The sequence below is a fragment of the Sciurus vulgaris genome, assembly GCF_902686455.1.
Source record: "Sciurus vulgaris genome assembly, chromosome: 16".
Classification (NCBI taxonomy): domain Eukaryota; kingdom Metazoa; phylum Chordata; class Mammalia; order Rodentia; family Sciuridae; genus Sciurus; species Sciurus vulgaris.
Window position 1 is genome coordinate 1,366,620 of NC_136477.1, and position 23,887 is coordinate 1,390,506.

Genomic DNA, 23,887 nt, shown 5'->3' on the forward strand with positions numbered 1-23,887 from the left:
ACAGGACGGCCAGACTCTGCTCCTTCCCTCCTGAGCACAGCACAGACACCACCAACCCGTGAGCCTGCCAGCAATCGCTTCCCTGGGCAGAAATCCATTAGGCCGTTCAGGCTGGGCCCACTCCAATCTCAAACAGAGGCTGAGGCCCAGGGACCTGATGAAGGACAGGGGCAGGTCCTCCCTGTCTCCTTCTGACCTTCTGAGAGTTAGCTTGGCCCTTTGCCCCAGGAGCAAATTCAGGAAAACGCAATGGTCATGAGTGTTTCAGCCTTGGGCATGAGTCAATCCACTCCTGCTGTCCACCAGTCCCAACTTGATCCAGACTATGAGGTGCTGACCAGGACTGTCCCACCCTCTCAGAGGACATCTGCTTGGGCTGGCGGCACTGGGCACCTGGCCACTCCAGGCGGGAAAGCCCTTTGTAACTGGATCCTCTTTGAATGTCCGGGGCACAGGCGGCTGTTACCTGCTTAGATTCCTCCCCTTCTGCTGGCAGGGGCCACTCTCTCCTCTGGGGGAGGGTCCTTCCTGCCTCTTCCAGCCCCTGAGGTTGCAGGCACCCCTTGGCTTGTGGCGGCATCGCCCCATCTCTGACTGTACCCAAGTGACTTTTTGTTCTCCATGCAGCTTTTCCTAAGGACACCCGTCGCTGGGTTCAGGCCCCGCTGAAATTTCATTTATTCATTTATTTTTGGTACTGGGGATTGAACCCAGAGACACTTAACCACTGAGCAGCACTTGCAGTCCTTTGCATTTTCAGACAGGGTCTCGCTAAGTTGATCAGGCCGGCCTCAAAATTGTGATCCTTCTGCCTCAGCCTCCCAAGTAGCCGAGGTGACAAGCACAAACACAGCTCCCAGCCTATGACCTCACCTGCTTTTTTTTTTTTTTTAAACATCAAGGATTGAACCCACTGAACCACATCCCCAGCCCTTTTTATACTGTATTTAGAGACAGGGTCTTGCTAAGTGGCTAGGCTGGCTTTGAACTTGAGATCCTCCTGCCTCAGCCTCTCGAGCTGCTGAGGTTGCAGGTGAGGCCACTGTACCCAGCTATGACCTGACATTCACGAAAGTAATTACAACTGGCAACAACCCCATTTCCAAATAAGCTTATGTTCTGAGTTTCCAGGTGGACATGAGTTATGGAGGGGACACCATTGGTTTTGGCTTTTCACTGCTGTGACGACTTAGAGGAGAAAATGTTTATTTGGGACTCATGGTTTCAGAGGTTCAGGTTATGGTCAGCTGACTGCTGCTCTGGGGCTGAGCGGAGACGGAAGACCATGATGGAGTGTGGCCGGGCAGCCAGGAAGCAGAGCGTGTAGACACCTGCAAGGAGCCAGGGACAAAGCCCAGTCCCCAAGGGCACCCCAGTGACCCACTTCCCTCAGCCACACCCCACCTGCCTACAGTTACCACCCAGTGATCCATTCGGACCATTAATCTATCAGATCGAATCATCAGTCCACTCATCAGGTCACAGTGCAGCCTGATCATCTCACCTCTGACATTCCTGCTCTGTCAGGTGAGCTTCTCGGGGGCTACCCCGTGTCCACATCCCTCCACCTGAGACTTAGGGAGCGGGATGTGCTGGCAGCGCTGCATGCAGCTACCGCGTCCTCCAAAGGGCACTGCAGGACCCATACTCGGGTGTCTGTGTCAGGGCTTTGCTGGTCTGTTGAAATTCCAAGGTCTCAGGAAGCTCAGGTCAACAGGTCACCCTGCGCTTTACCTGGACAACAGGGCAGATGCTCAAGAAGTCAATAACCAGGCTGAGTCCACCATATTCTGCCATTAATACCAGAGAGGGATCAACACCTCCACCCCCCACAACATTCGCAGGCAATCAGACTATTCACGCTGTGCCAGTCAGAGCTGGCGGCCAGGTGGGGGATGGGAGGTCCATGGGGTGGTCAGCTCGACACACCCTTCTGTCCTGACTCCCTCTGGACCCTTGAGCCTCCAGCTAGCCTCCCCGAGGTACACAACAAGTAGGACAGGAACTCTGACCCCCAGTCAGTCCCATGTGTCCTCCAGTCTGGGCAGAGCCCTAGGTCCTGCAGCTGCTGTGACTGGGGCAGGAGGGCACCAGGTTGGTCCCCACTGCAGGTGGCACTGGAAGTGGTGCTCTTGCCAGTTAAGAGCAGCGTTGGAGGTCTCCAATCCCAGACAGGGTGGGCAATTAATTTACTTTCTCTAAACCTGTTTCCACATTTTGAAAATGGAAATATGCAAATCAGCAGAGAAAAGGAGTGACCCAAGGTCCCCAGTCTGTAGCGGGTCATCTGGGGCAACTGGTCACAGGTACCCTGGGCCTCCCAAGGCGAGCACAGGCCCCACACCCAGTTGTGGAAGGAGGCCTGGAGGCCAGGAGTGTTCATTCAACTTGATTTGATAAGCGTGAACCAGGGCTCCTCTTGTGCCTGGGCTGATGCGGGGCCCCTGGCTACAGCACTCAGTGAGGCAGAGGAGGAGGCCCAGCCAGCTTTCCCAAAGGTGACCTCCCCGTCACGGAAGCTAAAAGTGGACAGGTACGTGTGGAGCACAGCTGAGGCAGGCCAGTGAGGGCCAGGTGTGGGTGTGCACACCTGTGACCCAGCCCCTGGAGACCCTAAGGTAGAAGGGTAGCACGGGGCAATTCCGCAAGACCACATCTAAAGGGGGCAGCTCAGTGTGGAGCACTCACCTGGCACGCACGCCCTGGGTCCACCCTCCAAGCAAACACCCCGCCACCACCGGGAGCAGGGAAGCCAGCGCTTTTTCCTCATGTGGTACAGGACTGAACTTAGGGGGCGCTCCACCGCTGAGCCACTTCTGCAGCCCTTCCATTTGACACAGGTCCTCGCTGAAGTGCCCCGGCTGGCCCGGAACCTATGATCCTCTGGCCTCAATGGGAAGACAGGCGGGTGATGCCCACCACTGGACCATTTTCTTTTTCAAATACCACATGGTTAGAGACACATCTGCTGGTCCTCTGCCAGCAGTTTTCATTCATTAATTCGTGGCATGACGTACCCCGGGCCCTATCCTGGGCACCATCTGCAACTCTGATTTACAAAAATGGCAAAGGACTGAGAGGGTGAGTGACTGGCCCGAGTCACACAGCTTCTGGCTGATACAGTTCCAGTCCTGGCCTTGCATCCTGCATTCTCTCAGCTGCATGACCAGAGCTGAGGTTCAAGGTGCAAATGCCCCTGGAGGATGCACCCATTTTGGGGTTGAGTGCCCAAAGGCAGATTTTCCTGAATGTCAAGAATAGGAGCCAAGGACCAGAAGTCAGAAATAAAAGGCTGACTTCTTCAAAATTCTGGGAGGGGCTGTGGAGTTTGTTCATCCATCCGTTCACAATATATGTGCAGTCACTCACAAAGATTGAGCACCTACTGTGTGCACTCCCTGTGTGACTCCAGCAGGCAGAACTGGAGACTGACAGTAGATAAACAAGCACGCTCCCTGAGGTGCAGCAAACAAAGGGTAATACGGGCTTCCAGAGCCTGACGCTTCACGCGGCAGTGGAGGACCAGCCTTGGGGCTGTGCAGCCAGGCCTCTCAATGCTGCAGAACACCCTGCTACCCTGCACCTCCCCGGCGGGCCCCCAGAACGCAGCCATTCAGCCTTCCTTCCCATCGGCGATGAACTCTCTCTTCTCTGCAGTTCTAAGTGGCTACAGACCTGCAGGAGACCAAGGACCCTTCCTCCCCCTTCTGATTACATTCAGCATTTAGCCTTTGGGGTCTGGCTTGCTCTGATCATTTGGCCCAAGAACGTACCCTGCCCCAGAGGCGCTGCCACACGCCAATTTATACACCGGAAACCATCGTGTCCATTTGTTTCTCGCTGTGCCTCCCCGTTTCCTGTTTCATGCTGCCAAGCGCCTAGCTCACCACTGTTCTCAGGTACCTAGTGCATATCTGAGTGGACGTGTGTCCTCCAACTTTAAAACCGCGCCCACCGGGAGGTGGTGGGGTTCCTGGGGGTACCAGGCACCATTTCTGGAGGCCTGCACGGGAGCAGCTCGGCGGGGGCCTTGGCCAGTCCCCCTCCCGGTCCCGCCTCAGCGGAAGGCAGGCAGACGATGCAGGAGCGAGCACTTCGGGAACGACTACGGCTGCGCGCTTGCCGCCGAAGGCCAGCGGTGCGCCTTGGACGGCGGCCCGGGGGACCCGTCGCAGGCCGGGGCCGCAAGCCCGCTGGGCCCTGGACAGTCGCCACGGCGCGGCAGGGCGGGAATCCGCGGCGGCGACCCCGTCCCGTACGCACTCGCGGGCCTCTCCGCACCACCGCTTCCTCGCGGCGCAGCAATGCCCTCGGGACCACAGAGACTCACCCCCCGCCCCGCGCCCACCGACCACCCGCCGCGGCCCACGCAAACCACGCCCACGCAAACCACGCCCCACGGCACCGCCCGTCATGACGTCAGGTGGCGAGACCGTGGCGTCACAGACACGGCGGCGGCGGCGGGGAGGTGCCGGGACACGCGTCGTCATGGCGACGACGGCGCGGGCGGGCGGCACAAGCCACGCCCCCCGAGAGATGGATCCGCTTGGCCCCTTCCCCGCTTGCGCACGGCCCGCGGCCGCGCGTCTCCGGCCTCCCAGAGGACCGAGGCCCAACAGCCTCGGAGCGGCGCAAAGCGCAATGGCTGTCGCGCGCGGCTCGCGTTGTCGCAAAGAGACGTGCCACCGCCCCGGCGGTCCCGGCCCGCCCCCGCGCTGTGACGTGCGCGGCGCGCGCGTCCCGCTCCCCAGCCGCGCCTGCGCAGTGGCGCGCTCAGGCCGCCGCCCCCCGCTGGCCGACGCTGGCGGCGTAAGGCGCGCGGCCCCGGAGGCGGGGCGCGGCGGAGCTGCGAGCCCGGCCCTCCCGCCGAACATGCGGAGGCCGGCCCGGCGGCGCGGGAGCCGGAGCGGGGGCCCGAGCGGGCGCCGGAGCCCGAGCCGGACCGCGAGCGCGCGCGGGGCCCGGAGCGGGGGACGCCGCGCTGCTGAGGCCGGCCGCCGCCGCCCGCGGGCCCCAGGCGGAGCGCAGGTAACGACGCGCGCGCCCGCCGCCCGGGTACCCGCCCCACGCGACCCCACCACCCCGCCCCAGCTCCGGGCCCCTGAGAGCCCTGCCCCGGTGCTGGGGACCCCGCCGTGCCTTACCGTCTGACCCCGGTCTGGGGACCCTGATGACCCCCAGTGACCCTGCTTTCACGCCCGAGGTCCGCCAGCCCCGAGCGCCGGCCTCGCCCTCGCCCTGTGACCCCGCCTCCACGCTGGGGATCTGTTGTAGCCCGCGGTCCTCGCGCTGTGGACCGCGGGGGCCCGAACCCTGTTGACCCTTTGCTTTGGACCTTCAGGCTCTGTCCCAGTGTCCACCACACTCCCGACCCTGCTCTGTTGACTCCTACACTCCGGATCCTGCTGTCCTCCACTGACCCCGTGTGGTCCCCAGCCCCGTGGTCCCTTCTCCTGATTTCCCCAGACTCAGTCCCACCGCCCACCCATAGGTGTTCCTCCACCTCCTGCTCTTTCTGAGGGTCCCTGCCCACATGGTCCCTTGGCCTCCTGCTGTCTGGACCTGTCTCCTTGTGCCTCCTCACTCCCAATCCTTCCCTATTCTGCTGTACCCCACCTCCACTCTGTGATCCTGAAGCTTTTGAGGTGTAGAGCCGGTGGATTTGGGTCGAGGAAAGGGGTCCGTTGGGGGAACCTGTTGCGGGTGCTGCTGGGGAACTCCCAGCTCGTCTGGCAGCGTCCTCTGCCTTCCGCCCTGGCCACTGGCTTTGTTTTGCGGAAGCACACGGATCAGGGAGGGAGGGGTGAGATGTCTGAGCTGGCCCTTGGGGTCTTTGCCTAGCCCCTTTGCCCCAACTTTCGCCGGGGATGACGCTCATTTGGAGGTTGGGGTGGAGAGACTCGTCCAGGAGGAGGCTGGCTCTGGGGCAGCTGGTTCTTATTCTCTGGCCTCCGGATGGCATTGTTTGCAGGAAGCAGCCCTTGAGGCTGTGTAGGTGGAGGCCAGCATTTTTCTCTCTGTCCCCTCCACAGAATACAGGCCTGGCCACTCTCTGAGCCCCCAGCCAGTGGACCTTCTGCTTCTGGGGTCCTTCCTCCCCACCACTGGGACAGGCAGGATCCTTATTGGGTGTCTCTGGTGGAGGCTTTGGGAGCTTGTGGGCGTGAGACCAGTGGGAAGATAGGAGGGCCCTCCAGTCTAGGGGAAAACCCAACCACCTCTGGGGAATTTGCCCTCTCATAGGGGACATGGGGATGTCATCTGGGTCTGGGCACCCTGCCCTGCTCCAGGGGCCTTGGGGAGAGGGCAGATTGTGCACAGGACCCACAGGTTTGAAAGGGGGAAGTTTGCGGTTGTCGCTGGTAGTTTGTTTTTGTTTTCTGCTTGTGTCTCCACCAAGGCTGGGTGGCGCTGACTGCTGAATTTCCCAGGCAGCACCCAGAGTGCATGCAGGCACATACACGCCTGCTTTGGGTCTCCTGGGCCCAGATGTTGTGTTCAGCCCCTGATGCTGAGCTCTGGTGCTGCTTGGGAGACATGTGTGGGAGGGCCCCCTGCAGGGGAACTGGGGTCTCCAGGAAGCCAGCTGAATCTCCGGTGGGATGCCAGTGAGCAGGTGGGGTTGCACTCTAGGAGGAGCTGGCCTTGTTCCCCTCCTCACCACAGTGGGCAGATGGCTGCCGGTGAGGTCTGCAGTGGTCATCCTGCCACAGGTCTGGTTTGAACATGCCACATTTGCAGTAGGACCTGCTGGCGTCAGGCAGCCTCCTGTCTGGTTTGATCACCCCATTTCCTCTGGGAAATGAGGGGATGAATTGTTACTGTGGGGCTCTGGACGCGTCTGGGAGACCAGCTGGCTGCGGTGCTGTCGATGACAGTGCGGAACTTTGTGCAGACAGATTTGCTTTGAATACCAATTCCTGTGTCTTCTTACCTTATTCTCTTCCTCCTTTTAATTATACAGTAATTACCTCTGGGTTGCAAAAGGAGTAGGAGGATTATGGAGGCTTTTTTTTAATTGAAAGTCTCCCTATCTGCTCATGCAGCTTAGGGAAGCCAGCATGCCAGCCATTAATCTGAGAATACAGGGCAGTTATGTGGTGTGCCAGACGGACATGGAGCCACTTGCATGCGTGGGAACTTGTGGGTGGGTTTGGTGCCCATCTGAGAAACAGGCCCTGGGGCCCTGGCCAGCCCTGTTGCCAGACACGTGTTGCTCACAGCTACTTGGGACAAACGCTATGCTGGCATTTGGCATTTCCCTGGAGCTTCCATGGAGAAACATTTGTTGTCCTTTTTGGGTCCCCACAAAGCTTGCCCCAGACCTCACAGGGGCAGCCAGCAGCCTTGTCCTACTGCAGGGGGCTCAAGCAGTCCATGGAGGTCTTGACCGAGGCTGTGTGGTGGGTGGGGCTGGGGGAAGAGGTAGGAGAGGCGGTGTGACCTGGCTTGGGTGTGTCCTCCAGCCCCTGGTAAACATTGGACAGGTCAGCATCGACTTGATTGGCTTTCTCTTGCCTTGAAGAACAGACAGGGTCCATGCAAAGGAGGTCCTGGGCCAGGAGACCTTGGCAGTACTGTGGTGATGGCAGGGCAGTAGCTGGGCTTCATGCCCTATGTAGTGTCCAGCAACTGGGCTTGGTGGCCCTGCTTGTGCCCAGTTGTGGCCTGTTTCCTGAGCTGGGCATCAGGTGTGCTGGCAGAGCCTCTCCAGCTAGTCTGTGAATGTCCCAGGACACGTTTGTTGAGTATGTTGGAGCTGGCTTATAGCAGCAGACACACATCTCCATGCTGAGAGCGGAGTTCCTAGTGGCCAGGAGGGTGCCCTAGGTCTGCACTTGTTACAGTGTCTGCTGGCACTTGTGCTGTGTTGGTTCTGAGGTGGCTGTACTGTGGCACCCTGCTTCCAGAGGGACCCAGCTCTCCTGCTCGGGTGGAGGAGGACCTGGGATTGGTGAGGCTGACTCAACCCAGGCCTGCAGCAGTGGTCTGTGGTGCCCGTGGAGCTAGCAGAAGCAAGGAGAACTGTGTTTTGGGAAGCCCAACTGGTGGCCAGGTTGGTCCTGTGGGGCTGTAAGGATACGCCTCCCATCTTTTTGGTGTCTTCCCTGATCCTGCCAGTGGTGCCAACTCTACCTTACCCATGCTTAGGTACAGTGACTGTGTAGGGGCACCTGTCCTGGAACTGGCCTGGCTTTGTGGCTTCGGAGCATACCGTTCCTAGGGCCCTGGCTAGGACACAGCTGCTCAGGGGACCTGAGGCTAGGGCTGAACTTCAAGGTGAGGCACTGGTGGAGCCCAGCAGGACCTCCCGAGCTCCTGAAACAGAAACGTGTCCCTGGAGCATTTGGGTAGCCACCTTGGGCCCAGGGTGGCTGGGACTGCCAGCTGATGTGAGTGAACTCGTCTGGGTACCCACAATCACCTGATGAGACCTTCTCTGACTGCTGACACTTGGGTGCGGGTGGGACCGAGTTCTCGCTCACCTCTGAGCAGGGGCCCAGTGTGGCCCCACAAGCTGGCGTCCTTTCAGCCTCTGAAAGAATAGGGCCATCCTAACACCCACCCACTCCTTTGCTCTGCCACACCTTGTCACCTGCTGGCTCCATTCAGGACAGAGGGAGAGCATAGGAAGCCTGTAGGGCGACAGGCAGTCAGAACTGAGCCTGGGAGTCCACAGGCACCAGGTCTGCCCCTCAGCCTTGTGTCCTTTGCTGTCCCTAACAAGACCTGGCTGAGTTTCTAGGGGAATTCAGGCTCTATCGAGCACATTTTCCTCTCACCCAGGTTCTGCTCAGGACACCCACTTCTCAGGGGTCCTGTGAGAACTGGTTGTGGTCTCTGAGGTGCCAGGTCACTGTTGCTGGTGGGGCTGGCTGAGAACAGAGCAGCGTGACCGAGCAGTGCCTCAGGCCCCAAAGGAAACTGCTGCTTGTGCCCATCAGCACCCAGGGGGCAGGACACCCTGACTTCCCACTACAGGTGCTCCCACAAAGCGTTCTAGAGCTGTGCCGTGGGGTGAGGGTTCCCCGAGAGTCTCCCAGGGCTCTCGGGAAGCATAAGTAGTGGCACGGTGGTTCCTTGCTTGAACAGCCTGAGTATCTCCCTTACACACAGGAACTGGCCACGGTCTGGGCCCAGGGGTCAAGGTGGCAGCCTTGCCTGCCTTGGGTCCCCTCCCCCAGAACACTCTAAGGGCCCCATAGAGAGCAGCTCAGGGTCCTCCCTGAGGCTTCCCCACCTGCCTGCACCCCTTGGGACGGCCGACAGTTTTAGGTCACATCCTGTTAAGTAACCGCCAGGCTCTGCCTGCTGCTTTCAGCGTGGTGTTAAGAGTCCTGCCTGGGAGCATGTAGGCTGTGCTGCAGAGCCTGCTCCACGTCCATCTGCGGGTTCCGAGGGCCTCTTGGGGCAAAGGTACACATCCCTCTCCAGAGAGGAGCCGTCCTGGGCTGCCCCTGACTCGGGGCACGAGTGGAGGGCTTCCTGCCCGGCCAGTGCCATATGAGGACACCTTGCGCTGGAGCCTCCTGGTGGAGATTTGAAAAGAGGTTGCAGGTCTGGCCAGACCTGGAGTCCAGAAGCCCCAGAGCACCCTGCAGAGCAGAGCATCCCCAGGGGAGAATCTTGGGTCTCTTCCTCCCTGGCTTGGCCTCTGCTTCCCAGTCCCTTGTGCTGGAGGGGTGTTTGTGAGGACCATGGTCCTTGACCCCAGGGCAGTGTGGGTACCACCTGAGGCTGATCCTGTGTCACCCTGGGCTACTGAGGGATCCGAGGATGGGCTCAGAGAAGGCCCCCCCCAGGCTGTCCAGGTCTTTGAAAAGCAGAAGTTGATATCGTAGATGATTTATTATAGCTCATGATTTTACCTTGATACATAATTCACCTTGGAGTTTTAAAACAATTGTGCTTCAAGGAAACCCTCCAGTTAGCTGGAAGTTTCTGCTCCCTGGAACTCAGCCATGTGATGGCCTAGTTTAGATCTGTGGGAAAAGTTCCGTCTTTGAGACCAGATGAGGATGTGGTCTGGAGGCAGTGTGGAAGAAGGCTCACCTTCCTCAGGGACCTTGTTTCTGAGGTGCCTCCAGGATGTTTGATGACTCGTAGTGACCTCTGCCCTTTTTGTCTGATCCCCCCAGTTCCCAGGTGAGAAGGAGGTGGTGTGTATGAGACTGTCCCCAGGTCCCTGGTGACCCTACTGGTCTGTGGACTTCTGCTCGTGGAACACCTGGGCAAGACCAATTTGCACACAGGACCCTGCCATACCTGGTGGGCTCTCTGGGTGACTTGGCCTGGGTAAGTGTAAGTGCCTCGCGGGCTTGTGCTTACCCACGACCTGGGAGTGACAGGGACTTGCACGCATCTCCTCTGTTCTACTATGTGGGCCTTTTGAATTCCTTGGTTGGCATGAGGCAGAATGCAGCTAGGGCCTGATGGGAGCTGCCCATCCAAGGGCAGGGCCAGACACATCCCTCCTAGGAACCTCAGGTGGGGCGGTCAGAGAGGTCTAACCTTCCTGGCAGGGGAGCGAGCAGCTGGCTTCTGGAATTTCAGTTTTGCAAGTTAATCTGGGCCTCTAGGAATTAGGAAGCCCCAGCCAACATGTCCCGGTTACTTATAATAGGAAAGGCTGGGGGAGTCCTGGAAGCAGATGCTGCTGGGGCACCCCTCCTCATTGCCCCTAGAATGGTCTAGGAAAGCTCTTGGGGCTGTGAGGCACTCTGGTGTTTGTGCACAGGTCAGGTGAGCCCCGCACCTCGCCGATGGTTTCTGTGAATTGCTGGGAGTGTGCTGTGTCGGGAGCTTGCGCCTTGGCTGCACCCTGGGGCCCAGGGCTAGCAGCTGACTTGCCAGAGCTCCCACAGCCCTGCCCACTCCTCTGCCTACCAGCTCGTGTCTTGTGCCTCCGGTGGGTGCACACCTCTGCATTCCTCTGCAGTGTTTACATGCCATCCCGTAGTAAAAACCAGTCGAACACCCCACCCCAACAGGAGATGTGGATTTGGTGGAAGCCTGTGGTTTAGGCAGGACTCGGATCCTACCTAGCAACAGGTTCTGATCCCTGGCCTGAAAAAGCCGGCCCCTGGGCGCTGACTAGTGCTGTGCCCGCTGTTTCTTAGCGGTTTATTCATGATCTGTACATCACACAACCACTTTCCCCCAAACAGAGGCCAAGCATTTGGACCTGGCCCTCTGTGCACTGCCCCCAGGAGGTCAGCCCTAGCCTTGATGTGGCAGTCCTCCAGGTCTTCTGCTCTCAGTGCCTTCCGTACACTAGCCAGGACAGGAGCTCTCTCAAAATTAAGTTTTACATTCATCTTGGTTTTTATAAAAATAGTCTATGCAGCAGGGCATGGCAGCCATCATGCCTGTCCACCCCAGCTACTTGGAGGCTGAAGCAGGAGGATGGCAAGTGCCAGTTCAGCCTAGGCAACTTAGTGAGACTGTCTCAACATCAAAAAGGCCTGGGGGTGTAGTGCAGTGGGAGGGCGGCTTGCCTGGCACAAGTGAGGCACTGGGTTTGAGTCTGAGCACCACATAAAAAATCAATAAAATAAAAGTATTGCATCCATCTATAACTGAAAAAAAAAAAAGCCACTGAATCTCCAGGTGTAGCAGAAGGTATTGCGTGAGGCCTTCGGTTCACGCACAGCACTTCAGACAAATAAATGTAAAATGTCAGTCCAGAGCTTTTTGTGGCCCTTTGTGGTTACATTTCCTGAAGGATTCAATTGGACCCCTCATCTTCCCCACCCCAGAATTTCCTCTCAGGTAGGAATGTGGCTGGGAGGACTTGTCTGGCCACCCCAGGTGACTTTCTACTACCTTGAGACACAGGAAGCCCCCACCTGTGGCTAACTGGACAGGTATTTCCTCACTGCCACTGTGCCGTGAAAGCTTGTCCACAGCTTTTGATGTCACCTTTGCTGTGTGGGTTGCTTCCTACTGTGGAAGTAGTTCACAGTAGTAGGAAACACAGCACCAGGAAGCATTGAGCCTAGGGCACCATTAACCATGGTGTGCCTCCTGGCATTGGCTCCCAGGTGCCCGTTTATGTGCATCCGCTTTTGCTGCCACCTTTGGGTGACAGTTTCTTGCATCTTACAGACCTTTGTACAACTATGTATCCACCTGCGCGAGTGTGGGACCTCTCTCCTAGCCATGGTCCTTGCTGGGCCTGTGGACCCCTGGCTGGATCATTCTCTGGGTGATGTCCTGGGCACTGCAGGTGCTGAGCAGCATCCCTGGCCTCTGCCCACCCTGTGCCAGGAGCTCCCTAATCTGACCCTGCAGATATCCCCAGGCATTGCCCAAGGCTCCCTGTGGCGCAGAATCAGCGGGCAAGGTTTTCTGTGTTGAGATTCCATGGGGCCCAAGACTGTACCCTGTGGGCATCTAACCCTCCTGCAGCCCTAGGATGCTGCCCACCTTGAAGTCCACCAGCTGAGGACAGGAGGTCAGATCCCAGAAACTGGGGACCCCTGCTTCTTGATTCTGGCCTGTCAGCAGTGACTCTGACTTGCAAGCAGCAGGAGCAGGGATGGACCCACTTTCTCCTGTGACCCAGGAGGTGCTGCTCCCATGTCTCCCTTGCCCTTCTCCTCACCTGGCTCTGCTTCCTTTTTCTTTAGTTTATTATAGAAATTTTCAAGTGCCCCCAGTTGCAGAGAAGACATGCCGTGAACTCTGTTGCTGGTACCGGGTCCGTGGTAGGTCCACAGTGGTCAGGGCTTTTTTCCTGTGGAATCCCATCTGTCCCTCCCATGTCAGAAGTTTCCAGGGTGCATCTGCCACGTGCCCTCTGAGCCAGGACTCATCCTGCTGTTCCCTGGATGTCCCAAAAGTATTCATGATGCTTTGTCAGAGCTGCACAGACCCGTCTCCCCATGTCTGATGTGGCTGGAGGCTCTGGCATCAGGATCAGCTGTACTTCCTTTGTCTTTTGAACTTTGAAGAAGTTACACGCCTGTCACTTCCCTGGACCCCTGCCTGGCCCCTCACCAGTCTCACCTGTCACATTGGCCACATTTAAGCAGATCCGAGTAGGACCTTCCCTGTGCTGCTTCAGCCTGTACGTCAGCAGCCATGCTTGACCATGCTGGCCAGTACTACACACCAGGGCTCACCACTGCCCCCCTGCCTGGCCAGAGCCCAGCCTTGGCCCTTTCATCCTATGCAGTGCCCCTGCCTGCCTGTCTTTGCCCTTGATGATGGTGACGCTGGGCTGGTAAGTCCCATTTCTGGTACAGCTCTTCAAGTGGCTTCTCAGGCAGGATCAACATGGTGTGTGTTGGCTCCTTCTAGGCCATGAAGAGCCACCCTGAAGAGCAAGGGCCCTTTCCTCTTGGGAACTGAGAGGTCCCCTGTGATTGTCCTTTGGGCCCAAGCAACAGTGCTGCCCCTTGGCAGGCCTTGGTCCACAAAGACTGCCCTCCCCTGCCTGCCTCTCCCTCTGACCCTGCTGGTGCTCTCCTGCCATGTCCTTGTCTCTCCTTTACATACTAGAAGTTGGATTTGCTTCTTTGACTTAGCACACCCTGACTGAATTTGCCCAGGTTTGTGGGTGGGGCTGGCTCTATCCTGTTGGAGCACTTCCTTCCTGTTGGCCCTGAGTTGCAAGGTGCCCCAGGCTGCTGGGTTGTCTGCTGCAGCCCCAGGGTCAGCAGCATCTCTGGGTGGGTCCTTGGTCACAACCCTGGGCTCATGCTTGTGGGTCCTGGGTGCTGCAGCCTGAGTTGTAGGTGAATCAGGGAGGAGCCTGAGCTTGTGCCGTGCAGTGCCCATGGTGTAGAGGGCAAGGACCGGAGCCAGGATTCACACCTGAATCCAGATACTTTTGGAATGGGCATCCAGGCTGCCACCAGGTCTCCCCTCCGAGTGATAGCCTACCTGGCCTGTGCCCCTCAGATTGGTGCCTGCTCTAGACTGGGAGCTGTGCTGGTGATGTCAGCCAGGGACTATGACATCACTGAGTGGAGGAGGCATAGAAGGGGCCCCTGGTACCTCCAGCAGGGGAGCTGGCCTGGACCTGGCAGGATGGAAAACCCAAAAAAGAACAGGGCAGGTAACTCTCCTGGGCAGGCCTTGACAGGGAGGGGTTGTGCCGCACCCCAGAGCCATATTGAGTTGAGTTGGCACCCCATTTCTGCTCTGTCATTGGTCAGCTGTTTGGGCAGTGAGCATCATAGGCTGGCCTTGGGCCCTGTCCTCTTCCTGGGCCAGACCAGTGGGCAGGAGCTGTCCCCAGTTTGTGCCCTGAAACTCAGCCCTTGGGGGCAGCCTGGCATAGGGGAAGAGCTCTTCTGTGGGCCTTGCGGCTCAGGCTGAGACAGGGTTTAATTTTAGGGCAAGGAGAGGGCTTAGTGACCCCTCCCTCCCCCTGGGTATTTTTAGCTCCACTGTAGCCCAGCTGGGACTGATGGTGGCATTTCCACTCACCCCAAGACCCACTCCCAAGCAAGGGTGTGCCTAGTGGTTGAGGGTTCCCCCTTGCTCTGCACTAGGTAACTCACTCTCGCCACGTCCTGCACTCCCAGGTCTGGCCCCCTTGTGGATAGCCCTGCTGCGTCAGAGTGCCCCAGGATAAGCTAACACCTTGTGTTGCTGGTGGATGGCCACCATGCTCCAGAACTGCCTGGGCCGGGGTTGACCAGGAGGCCTGAGGCAAGTGGCAGCTCGCTTATGGAGGGGATTGCAGTGGTGTCCAGGTCTGGGGCTGCTGTGGCTTTCTGTCCCCCAGGGTGGATGGACCTGTCTGGTCTGCTGACCCTTTCTGGCCTTGCAGAGCTCTGGCAGAATGGGCAGTGGCCATCAGGGCACCACTGGCTGTGTGGAGGACACGTGGTCCCAGGGGACATATGGGGCTGGTAGGTACATGGGCACCTCCTGTTTTGTCTGGGTGCCCTCTCCACTTGGGCTGTCGTCTGCATGCCCACCTGGCCCAGGGCAGCCGGTACTTTGGGGGGTGCATGGTCCCTCCTCCGTGCCCTTCTCTGGCCTCCAGCACTGACTGCCTTCTGCTCTGGCTTCCTTGAGAGATGGGTGAGCCACGCTGGGCTCGCCGCTCAGTTGTGCTCAGAGCGTGCATCGAGGCATGATCTAGTTCTGCACAGGTGGTCCCCAGTGCAGCCTCTGTCTTGCGGGGTTGGACATGAAGACTTGGAGGAGGACCCAAGACCAGCCTGTGGGGATTGCTTCACGGCTTTCTGGCTCCAAGTGGGCAGCTCCACAGGCATATGGGAAGTTTGCATGGGTCATGAGGCTGAGCAGAGGGAGGACAGTAAAGGACCAATGGCCCTGGCCTGCAGAGGCTGCCTGTGGCTGATTGTGTGAGTGGTTCAGATCCCACCCAGTCAGACTCCGTGCTCTAGGGTGAGGGGGGAGTAGATGGGCTGGGAAACAAAGCCCATGTGGGCTTAGTGGTCACACTTGTCGTCCCAGCCCCTCCGGAGAAGGAAGGAGGGAGGGCTGCAAGTGCAGGCCAGCTGGAAACTTGGCAAGACCCTGTCTCAGTGTGGCTTAGTTGGCAGAGCTCACCTAGCAAGCATGAGCTCTGGACTCAGTCCCCAGTGACACACACACAGGACCCAGGGTGAGTCTGTGCTTCTTGCCAGGGAGTAGCACAGGCCTGAGGCAGTGCGGGAGAGAGGGTGGGCACACACAGCTTGGTGCCACCAATGACAGAAGGAAAGGCCAGGTGGAGAAGGGGCTGCCCCCCAGGAGGGCTCCCAGGGGACATGGCCTTTGGAAGGGTCAGGGCTTGGCAGAAGTTGGCCCTGGCCCAGGGCCCGCGCTCCAGTGCTGGGAGGGGCCTTGGGCTCTCCCAGGTGTTGTCACCTTTCTGATGCCAGTGGGGCAGGTAGGTGTGAGATTGGGGTTGCCCTCCTGGGCCTGGGAGGTAGAGCTGACTCCAGCTGGTGGTGAGCTTCACACCGCGGCCCCAGAGCAGGATGTGGATGGAGCCATGTGTGGAGGCCCCAACCCCTTCCCAGGCAGGTGTGGGAGCTGCTTGGCCTTAGTGACCTGCTATACCACCCAAGCGGGATGCCCTGTGGGACTCATGCCACAGTGCGCACAGCTCCTGGCTGGTGCCCTGGGTGCTCCTCTCCTGGCAGATCTCAGGGGCCGAGCACCTTGCCTTTAGAAAGCGCCAAGCTTTGTTTTCCCTGAGTTGGCCCACCACCATCAAGGGGAGAGGCCTGTTACCCCAAATTGGCCCCAGGGAGCGGGCCCTAGAGCCACCTGTGGGTCCTGGCCTGCACGTTGGCCTTTTCTAGAAGGTTGGGTGAGCGGGGCCGCCCAGGAAGTGTGAATCTGGCTGCCATTGCGGCCCCTGCCTGGCCCTGCTGCCCGGCTCTGTGCTCCACCGGCTGGCGGACATGCCCTCAGTTGCTGGACTGGGCACCTTTGAGGGAAGCTGGGAGGCTTGAGTGTCTCCATGCAGCCCTGTCTTCGTTGCTCCGGGCAGGTTTTGGCTCTGTGTGGCATAACTCCTGGTGGAGCTTGGAGATGGTGCTGGTCACTAGGAGTGGGAAGCAGGGCTGTGGGGGCAGTAGCACCCAGAGTGACAGGACAGGCAGTCGCCCCCCCGCTGCAGGCTGGGGCCTTGGATGGTGTGTGGACGCTGGCTGTCGGGCTCGGCCATGTGAAAGGGAGGGAGCCAGGACGGCTGTTGGATTCGCAGTTTTCTTTTTCTTGTTTTTCACTGATACTTAATTTGTTTAGAGCAGTATTAAGTGTATAGAAAAGCCAAAGTGCAAGGCGCTCCCACACACCTGTGAAGAACACCTGTTGGGTCACCACACCAGCGTCGGTGCCTCGTGCTGGTTGGAGTGTGGGCCTTGCAGCGGCCCAGGCTCCCGACCTGGCCGTCTCACACTCTGACCGCAGGTTCTTGAGGACGGACCCACCCGTGGGCACCTCTCCCCTAACCTGGCTCCGCTGGCACGCTGCCCGGAGCACCGCACTTGCCACTTCCCGCTGGTGCCTCGTCCTGGCCCTGCATGCATGGGTTCTGCCGGTCCCGTGACAGCGGCAGTGTTCTGCCTGCTCCGTGGGCCTGCTTCTTTCCTGGTTCCCATCTCTTCCCTAGAATTCAGCTCAGGTCCCTTCGTCCCCAGTTTTCTGGAGATGGTCTTAGTCCAGAGTGGTGGAGTCTGAGCTCTCACAGCGTCACAGCCCTGACCACCAGGAGGGGTCTGGTGGACGCCGAAGACATGGGAGGGCAAGAGCTGGGGCCTGTGTGGCAGCTGGTCTTCTGTTTTGGGACGCCTTTGCCAGGCATGAGAGCACCCAGCAGCACCGCTCAGGGGCTGCCCGCTGCCCACCGCCATTCCCTCCGCGTCTGCACTTGGGGTGGCTGTGCCCTGGCTGTGGCCACGAGGTCCCCTGCAGTGCAGCATCTCTCACCACCTCCACTCCTGTCTCCTTGGCAGCAAGGCGCCAACAGCAGAAGGACAGACTGGGACAGGCCCAGTCCAGCCCCTGGCAAACTCCACAGTGCTGGGGTGCCCACTCCTGGTCTTCCTGGGTAGGGTGGAACCAGCCCTGTGAGTGGAGGCAGCAGGTGGGCTTGGCTCAGCCTGTAGCTTCTGACCCTGCCCTGAGGTGCTGGGTGGGGCTGGCCTCTGGGGAGTCTTGCTGGCCCGGGGTGCAGAGCATGGATTCCTCTGAAGTAGCCTCTGGTAAACAGGCCTCTGGACATGGTCCTGCCACCCCCATGCTTCCCCGGGAAGGCCCTGCTGGGGGTCTGCCCTGGATGTCAGCACAGCTGTGCCAGGAGGCTCCAGCATTGGCCAGTGATGCCTGGATCTGCTGCTGAGGACTGGCCTCCCTTCTCCATAAGTGGTGCCCCCTCAGCTCCCCACCCAGGGTAAGGATAGCTCCAGAGGGAGAGGACGCAGGCCTCCTGGGAGACCCCTGTGCGTGTGCGTGAAGGGCCCCCAGGTGCCCAGGAGGGGTGTTCAGTTTGGACAGCGGGTAGGTGGGGAAATGGACCCGTCACCTGGGTTCCTGCATCCCTGTCATTTGCTCAGGCATGGTCACTCATGTGCACCAGTGCTGCTGGCGTCCCCCTGTGTCCAGCACTGTGGCAGGGCTGACTGCCCTGCTTGGTCTGGGGAAGCGTGTGGCTCTGAGCACAAGGGAGGTGGCGAGCCAGCTGCAGCTTTGCCTCGCACCACAGGAGGCCGTGGCCACAGTGGAGGCGGCGCAGTCGCGGGAGGGTGTGGAGGGGCCTTGCAGCTGGCGGGCATGGGCAGCTGCGGAAGATGGGGCGCTGCTTCTGGAAACCACCGAGGGTTTTCACATGACACTCCTGGAGCTCTCCAAGGTGTGTGCCCGGGAGAAACACACATCCCGTTCACAACAGCCCAAGTGTCCAGGGTGGATGAAGGGACATGGCATGGCCCATCCACCTGGAGTGTCCCTCTGCCACGAGCAGGATCAAGGTGACAGCTGCAGTATGGACGGACCCAAGGACCTCGTGCTCGGTGAGAGCCAGACACAAGGCCACAGTGTGTGACCCAGTGACAGGAGAGTCCAGAGATGGGACATAGGGATGGTGGTGTATGTGAATTTTATGGCACAGTTTACAAATTAAAATAAAATGATGAATCTGGGCATTCTGTGCAGCCGTTGATTCTCAGTGCTTTTTGGTCTCGCTGAGTCCTGTGTCGTCAGCCTGTCCATGAGGGTTCCCGTGGGGTGTGCAGCGCCTGTGTGCCATGCTGATTCTCCACCTGGACTGGTGGGGCCTGAGCCGAAGCAGTCCTTGAAGCTGGAGACCTAGTTTCCACCCTGCTGTGACACAGTGGCCAGAGCCACGACCACTGTCACTCTCAGTCCTTTGTGGTTCCTGTCTGCCGAGGTCCACCTGGAAGGTTGGGTGGAGTTGTCTGGTTTTGTGCTGAGGTGTGAGGGTCACCCCAGGCGCAGCCTCAGGGCACCATGCTCCTTGTTGTGTGTCTGTCCACTCAGATGCCACCAAAGGAAGCTGCCTCCCAAGCCGGTCAGAGCAGAGCAGAGCAGGAAGGCGTGGAGTGGCCCAGGCCTGGGGGCTGGGGCGCAGCCTGCTGCAGGTCTGCTCCTTCCTCAGCAGCGCTTCCCAGCTTCTCTAGTCCTTGCATGCCGAAGGGCAGAGTGGCTGACGTGTGGCTTTGGTAGCACTGAAGGCAGGGGCTTATGTCTGCCCTTCCAGGTGGCTGCCCGTGTCAGGGAGTGGCCAGTTCCCTGGTTGGAGAAAGGAAGTTACAGAAACAAGGATCTGAGCAGTGGCAGCCTGTGTGGGGCAGGAATGAGCAGGGCCACCTGGGAGGTGTCAGCCCTGTTCCTGTACTTCACACACCTGAAGGCCAAGGCTGCTGCCCTCCAAGCCTCGGTGCCCCAGGCCTGCGGCCTGCTGTCTGGCTTCCCCTGCTGTGGATTGCCTGCTGAGGTCGGGCCGAGGCTTCTTGGTCACAGCCCTCACCTGTGGGGTGTGCCTTTGGGCGCCCACTGGTCCCCTGGCCCTGGAGAGGTGGCCCCTTCCCCTCTGGACCATAGATGGCCCTGCTTCCGCTCAGAGGGGTGCAGTAAGATCCATGTTCTTCACACACTGCTGCTGTGCTGCATGGCGGCTGCGTCCAGAGAGCTGGTGCTGTGCACGGCCAGTCTGTCCCCCTTTCAGTCCCCATGTCCCTGCAGCAGGGCTGCTGTTGACTGCCTGGGGTCTCAATGGCAGCTCCCCAAGAAGGGGTCACCGGGGCCCTGGCGGGGCTGCAGCTGTTGGGAGCCACAGGCAGCAGGCAGATGTTCCTAGTCTGCCCTGAATCAAGGGTCTGCACGGTGAGTGGTGGGGTGCGCCCGCAGGAGCATGGCCTGGCTGGGCCCCTTCCAGGTGTGTGGACCCTGAGCATAGCTGGGTGCGCCAGCCCGCGGGGCCTGTGCCCTGGAGCACTTCTCCTAGGACCCAGGTGCACGCTGGGTGGGCCCTGTCCTGGGCCTGGTCCTCGGGGCCCCGAGTGTCGCCCTTTCTCACCCTGATGGCGGAGCTGGCGTGACACCAGCCCCCCCCCAGCACCGGCCCGTCCCCAGGCCTGCTCTGGCACTAGGGGTGGGGCAGCCTTGAGACCCCAGTTTGGTCAGCAGATCTAGGCCCCTGAGGGGGCCTCACAGTTGAATCCGCCCTGAGGCTGCCCAATGTCATCATGACCCTGTGACTGTGTCACCTCCGGGATCCCCATCTGTGACCCAGGATTGGCTCTCAGCCTTTGGTCCACCTGCAGCTGGCCAGGCCCTTTGTTATGGACAGCACTGGGGTTGTGAGGGCAGTGAGACGGGGGGCAGGGGTGTTAGTCCTGCCATACCTACCCCAGTGGCCTCCTTATCATCCGCTGACCCCAGGAGGGTCCTTGCTAGAGGAGGGCCATCCAAATACAGACGGGTGGCGTCAGGACTGCGGGCGTGAGCCCATGAAGGTGTGGCCTGTGGGGCCCGTGCCTACCCGCCCCCTGCATCTCATCCTGATCATGTATGGGTGCTTTGAGAGGCTGGTTTCTCAGATGCCCAGCTCCCTGACTGCCAGGTGGACCAGGGACAGAACAGCCAGGCAGGAGTGTGCCCTGGGCACCGAGGCCAGAGTGGGCAGGCACAGCCTTGCCAGGTGCCAGGCGTGGTCTGCTGCAGGGCGCTGGGCTTGGGATCTGGCCTAGGGCCTCACCATGCTGAGGGAGCAGGTCATGTTTGCAAGGCCATTCTGGAGGTTGGTGGCCACGGCTGGGGGCAGCAGAGGCCAGATACAGGAAGGCGGGACCTGGGACCCGGCTGGGGAAGGCCCTGGTGCTGGGGCCTGGGTTTGAAGCGGAGAACACGGGCAGGTCTGGGGAGTGGGGCTGTGGGCTGGATGGGGCTGCTTCTTCGGACAGAGCTTTCTGCCCCCCCTCCCTGCCTGGGCCCTGCTTAGCGGACTGTTCCCCCTGCCAGTCCCCTTCTCGGGCCTGCTGTTCCTGACCCCCGGCTCTTCCTTTGCGCCTGCAGGGGCCAGGCCCTCCGGTGTGCTTCTCACTCCCCACACTGGCCCGCCTGGCTTCCCACCCTGGTTTTTGGCGTAATGCAGCGTGAAGCTGCTAGGGCTAATGGGCAGCGGGCAGCCTCTTGCCCCTCCCGGGCCCCGTCCTCCCCAGCGTCACCAGCCATCCAGGGATGCCAGCTGAGGTCAGGCAGCGAGGCCCACGTCGCTGCCCAGGACACGGTCTGCTGGCGTGGAGATGGAGTGGTGGGTGGGCCCTCTGCTCCTGTTTGGGGACCTCCTCCTGGCGGTGTTTCTCCAGCCTGTGGTCGATGAGGATGGTAGGGCCTGTGGGTCCAGCCACTCCCAGTGTCCCCCGAAAGTTCCCCAGGCCTCCTCTGGGCCGCCCCACCAGCCTTTGCTGTGACCTTTGACCTCTTGTCATCAGTCCCTGGTGAGGGTGGGGTGCCTCACAAGTGCTTCCCAGAGTCTGGGACAGGGATGTCACTTGTCATGCTCAGATGTTTAAAGATCCTTCCAGAACACCAGCACCTTGCGGGTGCTGACCTCAGATCACCTGCGCAGCGCCTCTCCCACGGAGAACCACGGTGCTCTGCCCCAGTGTCCTCCTGGCTTCCTGACCCGTGCCTCTGTCTCTCTGCAGCTGGGTGCCGCGAGATTTGAGGCAGTGGGACTTTGTCGGCAGGATGCCTCTGCCCCCGCGCAACCCTGAGGCCACCGCGATGAGCACCGCAGCAGGGCCCGCCAGAGCACCCTCGTCTCACTAGCTCCCCCGCCGGGAGCCGCAGGGCCGCCTCGCCACGCCGCTGGGCCGCCATGGCGTGTTAGCACGGAGTGGCGACCTCCGGTTTCGCAGACGGGCTTTGCACGCAGCAGAGTCACCGTGGAGAGGCCAGGGTACCACAAACTGATGGATTTTGACAAGAAAGGAGGGAAAGGGGAGCTGGAGGAGGGCCGGAGAATGTCCAAGGGCGGCGCGGGCCGGAGCAGCCACGGCGTCCGGAGCTCGGGGGCCAGTTCAGGGGTCCTGATGGTGGGCCCCAACTTCCGAGTCGGCAAGAAGATAGGCTGTGGCAACTTCGGGGAGCTTCGCCTAGGTGAGCCACCTGCTTGGCGGTGGGGGGGTGGCTGTCGTCATAGCAAACGCCCCTCGAATTGCTGTGGGTCATAAATGTGGGTCGGCCTCTCCAGCCCTTGAGTGGGTTTCGGGGGAAGGGAGCCCTGGGCCCAGCTCTCCCTCCTGGTGTTCCAGTCTGGGAAGGGCTTCGCGAGGAGCAGGGTGCGGCACTTGGGAGGGCCCAGGCGTGCTCTTCAGGTGTTCGGCCCCCGTCTCAGTCTCTGAGCTGCGCAAAGCCCTCGCCGCTTCAGAGGTTCGGCTTTGCCTGGAAGGCAGCTCAGGAGAGCTCTGGCAGAGCCCACGCCAGGGCCAAGGCTAGTTCCACCTTCAGGTGACACATGGCGCAGCCAGGCCCCAGGGGCACGCACTGAAAGCCTGGGGCACCCCTGGGCCCTTCCCTCTGTGGCCCTGGAGGTCAGCACCCACACCTTAGGAGCTCCTTCCTCAGCAGGTGGCCAGACGGCCCTGGGCCCTGGGTGCCGAGGGGTTCTGTCTCGGGGCTGTGGGGCTTCCCAGCAGCGCAGGCTTCTGAGCCCTGCCCAGGACTTGCTGGAGAGACCTGAGCACACAGCTCCACCCTGCACTGGTGCCTGTCACATGGGAACCAGGGTCCCTGAGGAGAAGCAGGGATAGGCAGGGCAGTTGTGGGACAGGTGGCAGCAGGACCAGCCCCTCACGTACGCCCCATGCTAGGATACCTCACCAGACCCCCAGGTGGTCTGAGGAGCGGGTGTTGACTAGCGGCACCTTTGTGGCAGCTGCCTAGAGGCCCAGGAACACGGCTGGTGGACACCCAGGCCCCCACGCGCATCCCTTACCTGCTGTGTTTGGGGTCTGCGACCCCCTCCTCCACCCTGACTTCCCTCATCTATTGACGGGGTGGATGATGGTTCCCCTCTCAGGGCTGAGTTGGACTTCAGGAAACCGGTCAGGGTGACAGGTGATGGCCAGCACCAGGTTGGAATCTGCTTCACGCACTTGGGCAGCCCCTCCTCCCTCCTGAGGCAGGTAGTGGCCAGCCTGACCCCCTGCCCAGAGTCTCCCTTGCCTGCAGCCAGCCTCCAAGGTTCTCAGTGGCAGACTGCCTCCCCCTGTGATGGGACAGCCTCGTCCCAGCCCTGCTGCCCCTAAGACTGGGCACTGTGCATGCACCCTCAAACTCACGCAGACACACGAGCATGGCAGCCACACAGACACAGTCACAGTGTACTCACGTGCACCACCGTGCACACACACGCCCAGCTGGCCCTGGGGCAGCCGAGGCTGGCCCCGTACACCTCTGGGGACTCAGGTGAGTGTTAGGGGTTCTGTCCTTGGGCAGGGGACAGCAGCTAGATAGCAACGGGTCTCATGCAGACGAGCATGTGCCGTGGAGCCGTGGGTGGGGCCTCTGTTCTAGCGAGGTTCCGAAGCTGCACTGCGGGTTCTGCCAGCCCAGCTTCTTGGATCAGCATGTTTTCCTTTTTTTTTTTTTTTTTTTTTTTGCGGTGCTGGAGATGGTACAGGGCCTTGTGCGTGTGAGGCGAGCGCTCTTCCACCTGAGCGGTCTCCCCAGCTCTGTTTTACTTTTTTTATTATGTTTTTGAGGCAGGGCCTCACTATGTTGCCAGGCTGGCCTGGAACTTGCCATCCTCCTGCCTCGGCCTCCTGAACAGCTAGATGACAGGAGTGGCCCGATGGCTGGCCCTGTGGCTCAGCGGGTTTCTGAGTGATTGTGCTGCAGCGTGTCCGCTGTCACTCAGTGCCGCCGCAAGGCCTTTCGC

At 60.1% G+C, this 23,887-nt stretch overlaps 1 protein-coding gene and 1 long non-coding RNA gene across 3 annotated transcripts in view; one reads left to right on the forward strand and one right to left on the reverse strand.

Annotated features, from left to right (window-relative positions):
• Positions 1-6,568, reverse strand: LOC306646306. The gene is made up of 3 exons (XR_013759843.1): positions 5,617-6,568; positions 1,505-1,734; positions 1-1,331 (listed from the first exon to the last, which is right to left on the reverse strand). It is a non-coding gene; the product is annotated as an uncharacterized lncRNA (long non-coding RNA).
• CSNK1G2 (casein kinase 1 gamma 2) overlaps positions 4,778-23,887 on the forward strand; it is a 24,879-nt gene continuing 5,769 nt past the window's right edge. Inside the window, exons 1-2 of one of the 2 annotated variants that reach the window (XM_079114863.1) lie at positions 4,778-5,028; positions 21,651-22,104. In XM_079114863.1, the coding sequence (XP_078970989.1) occupies positions 21,918-22,104 (187 nt within the window). In that variant the 5' untranslated portion in view covers positions 4,778-5,028; positions 21,651-21,917. The remainder of the gene's footprint in view (positions 5,029-21,650; positions 22,105-23,887) is intronic. The other variant, XM_079114864.1, reaches the window with a different exon arrangement.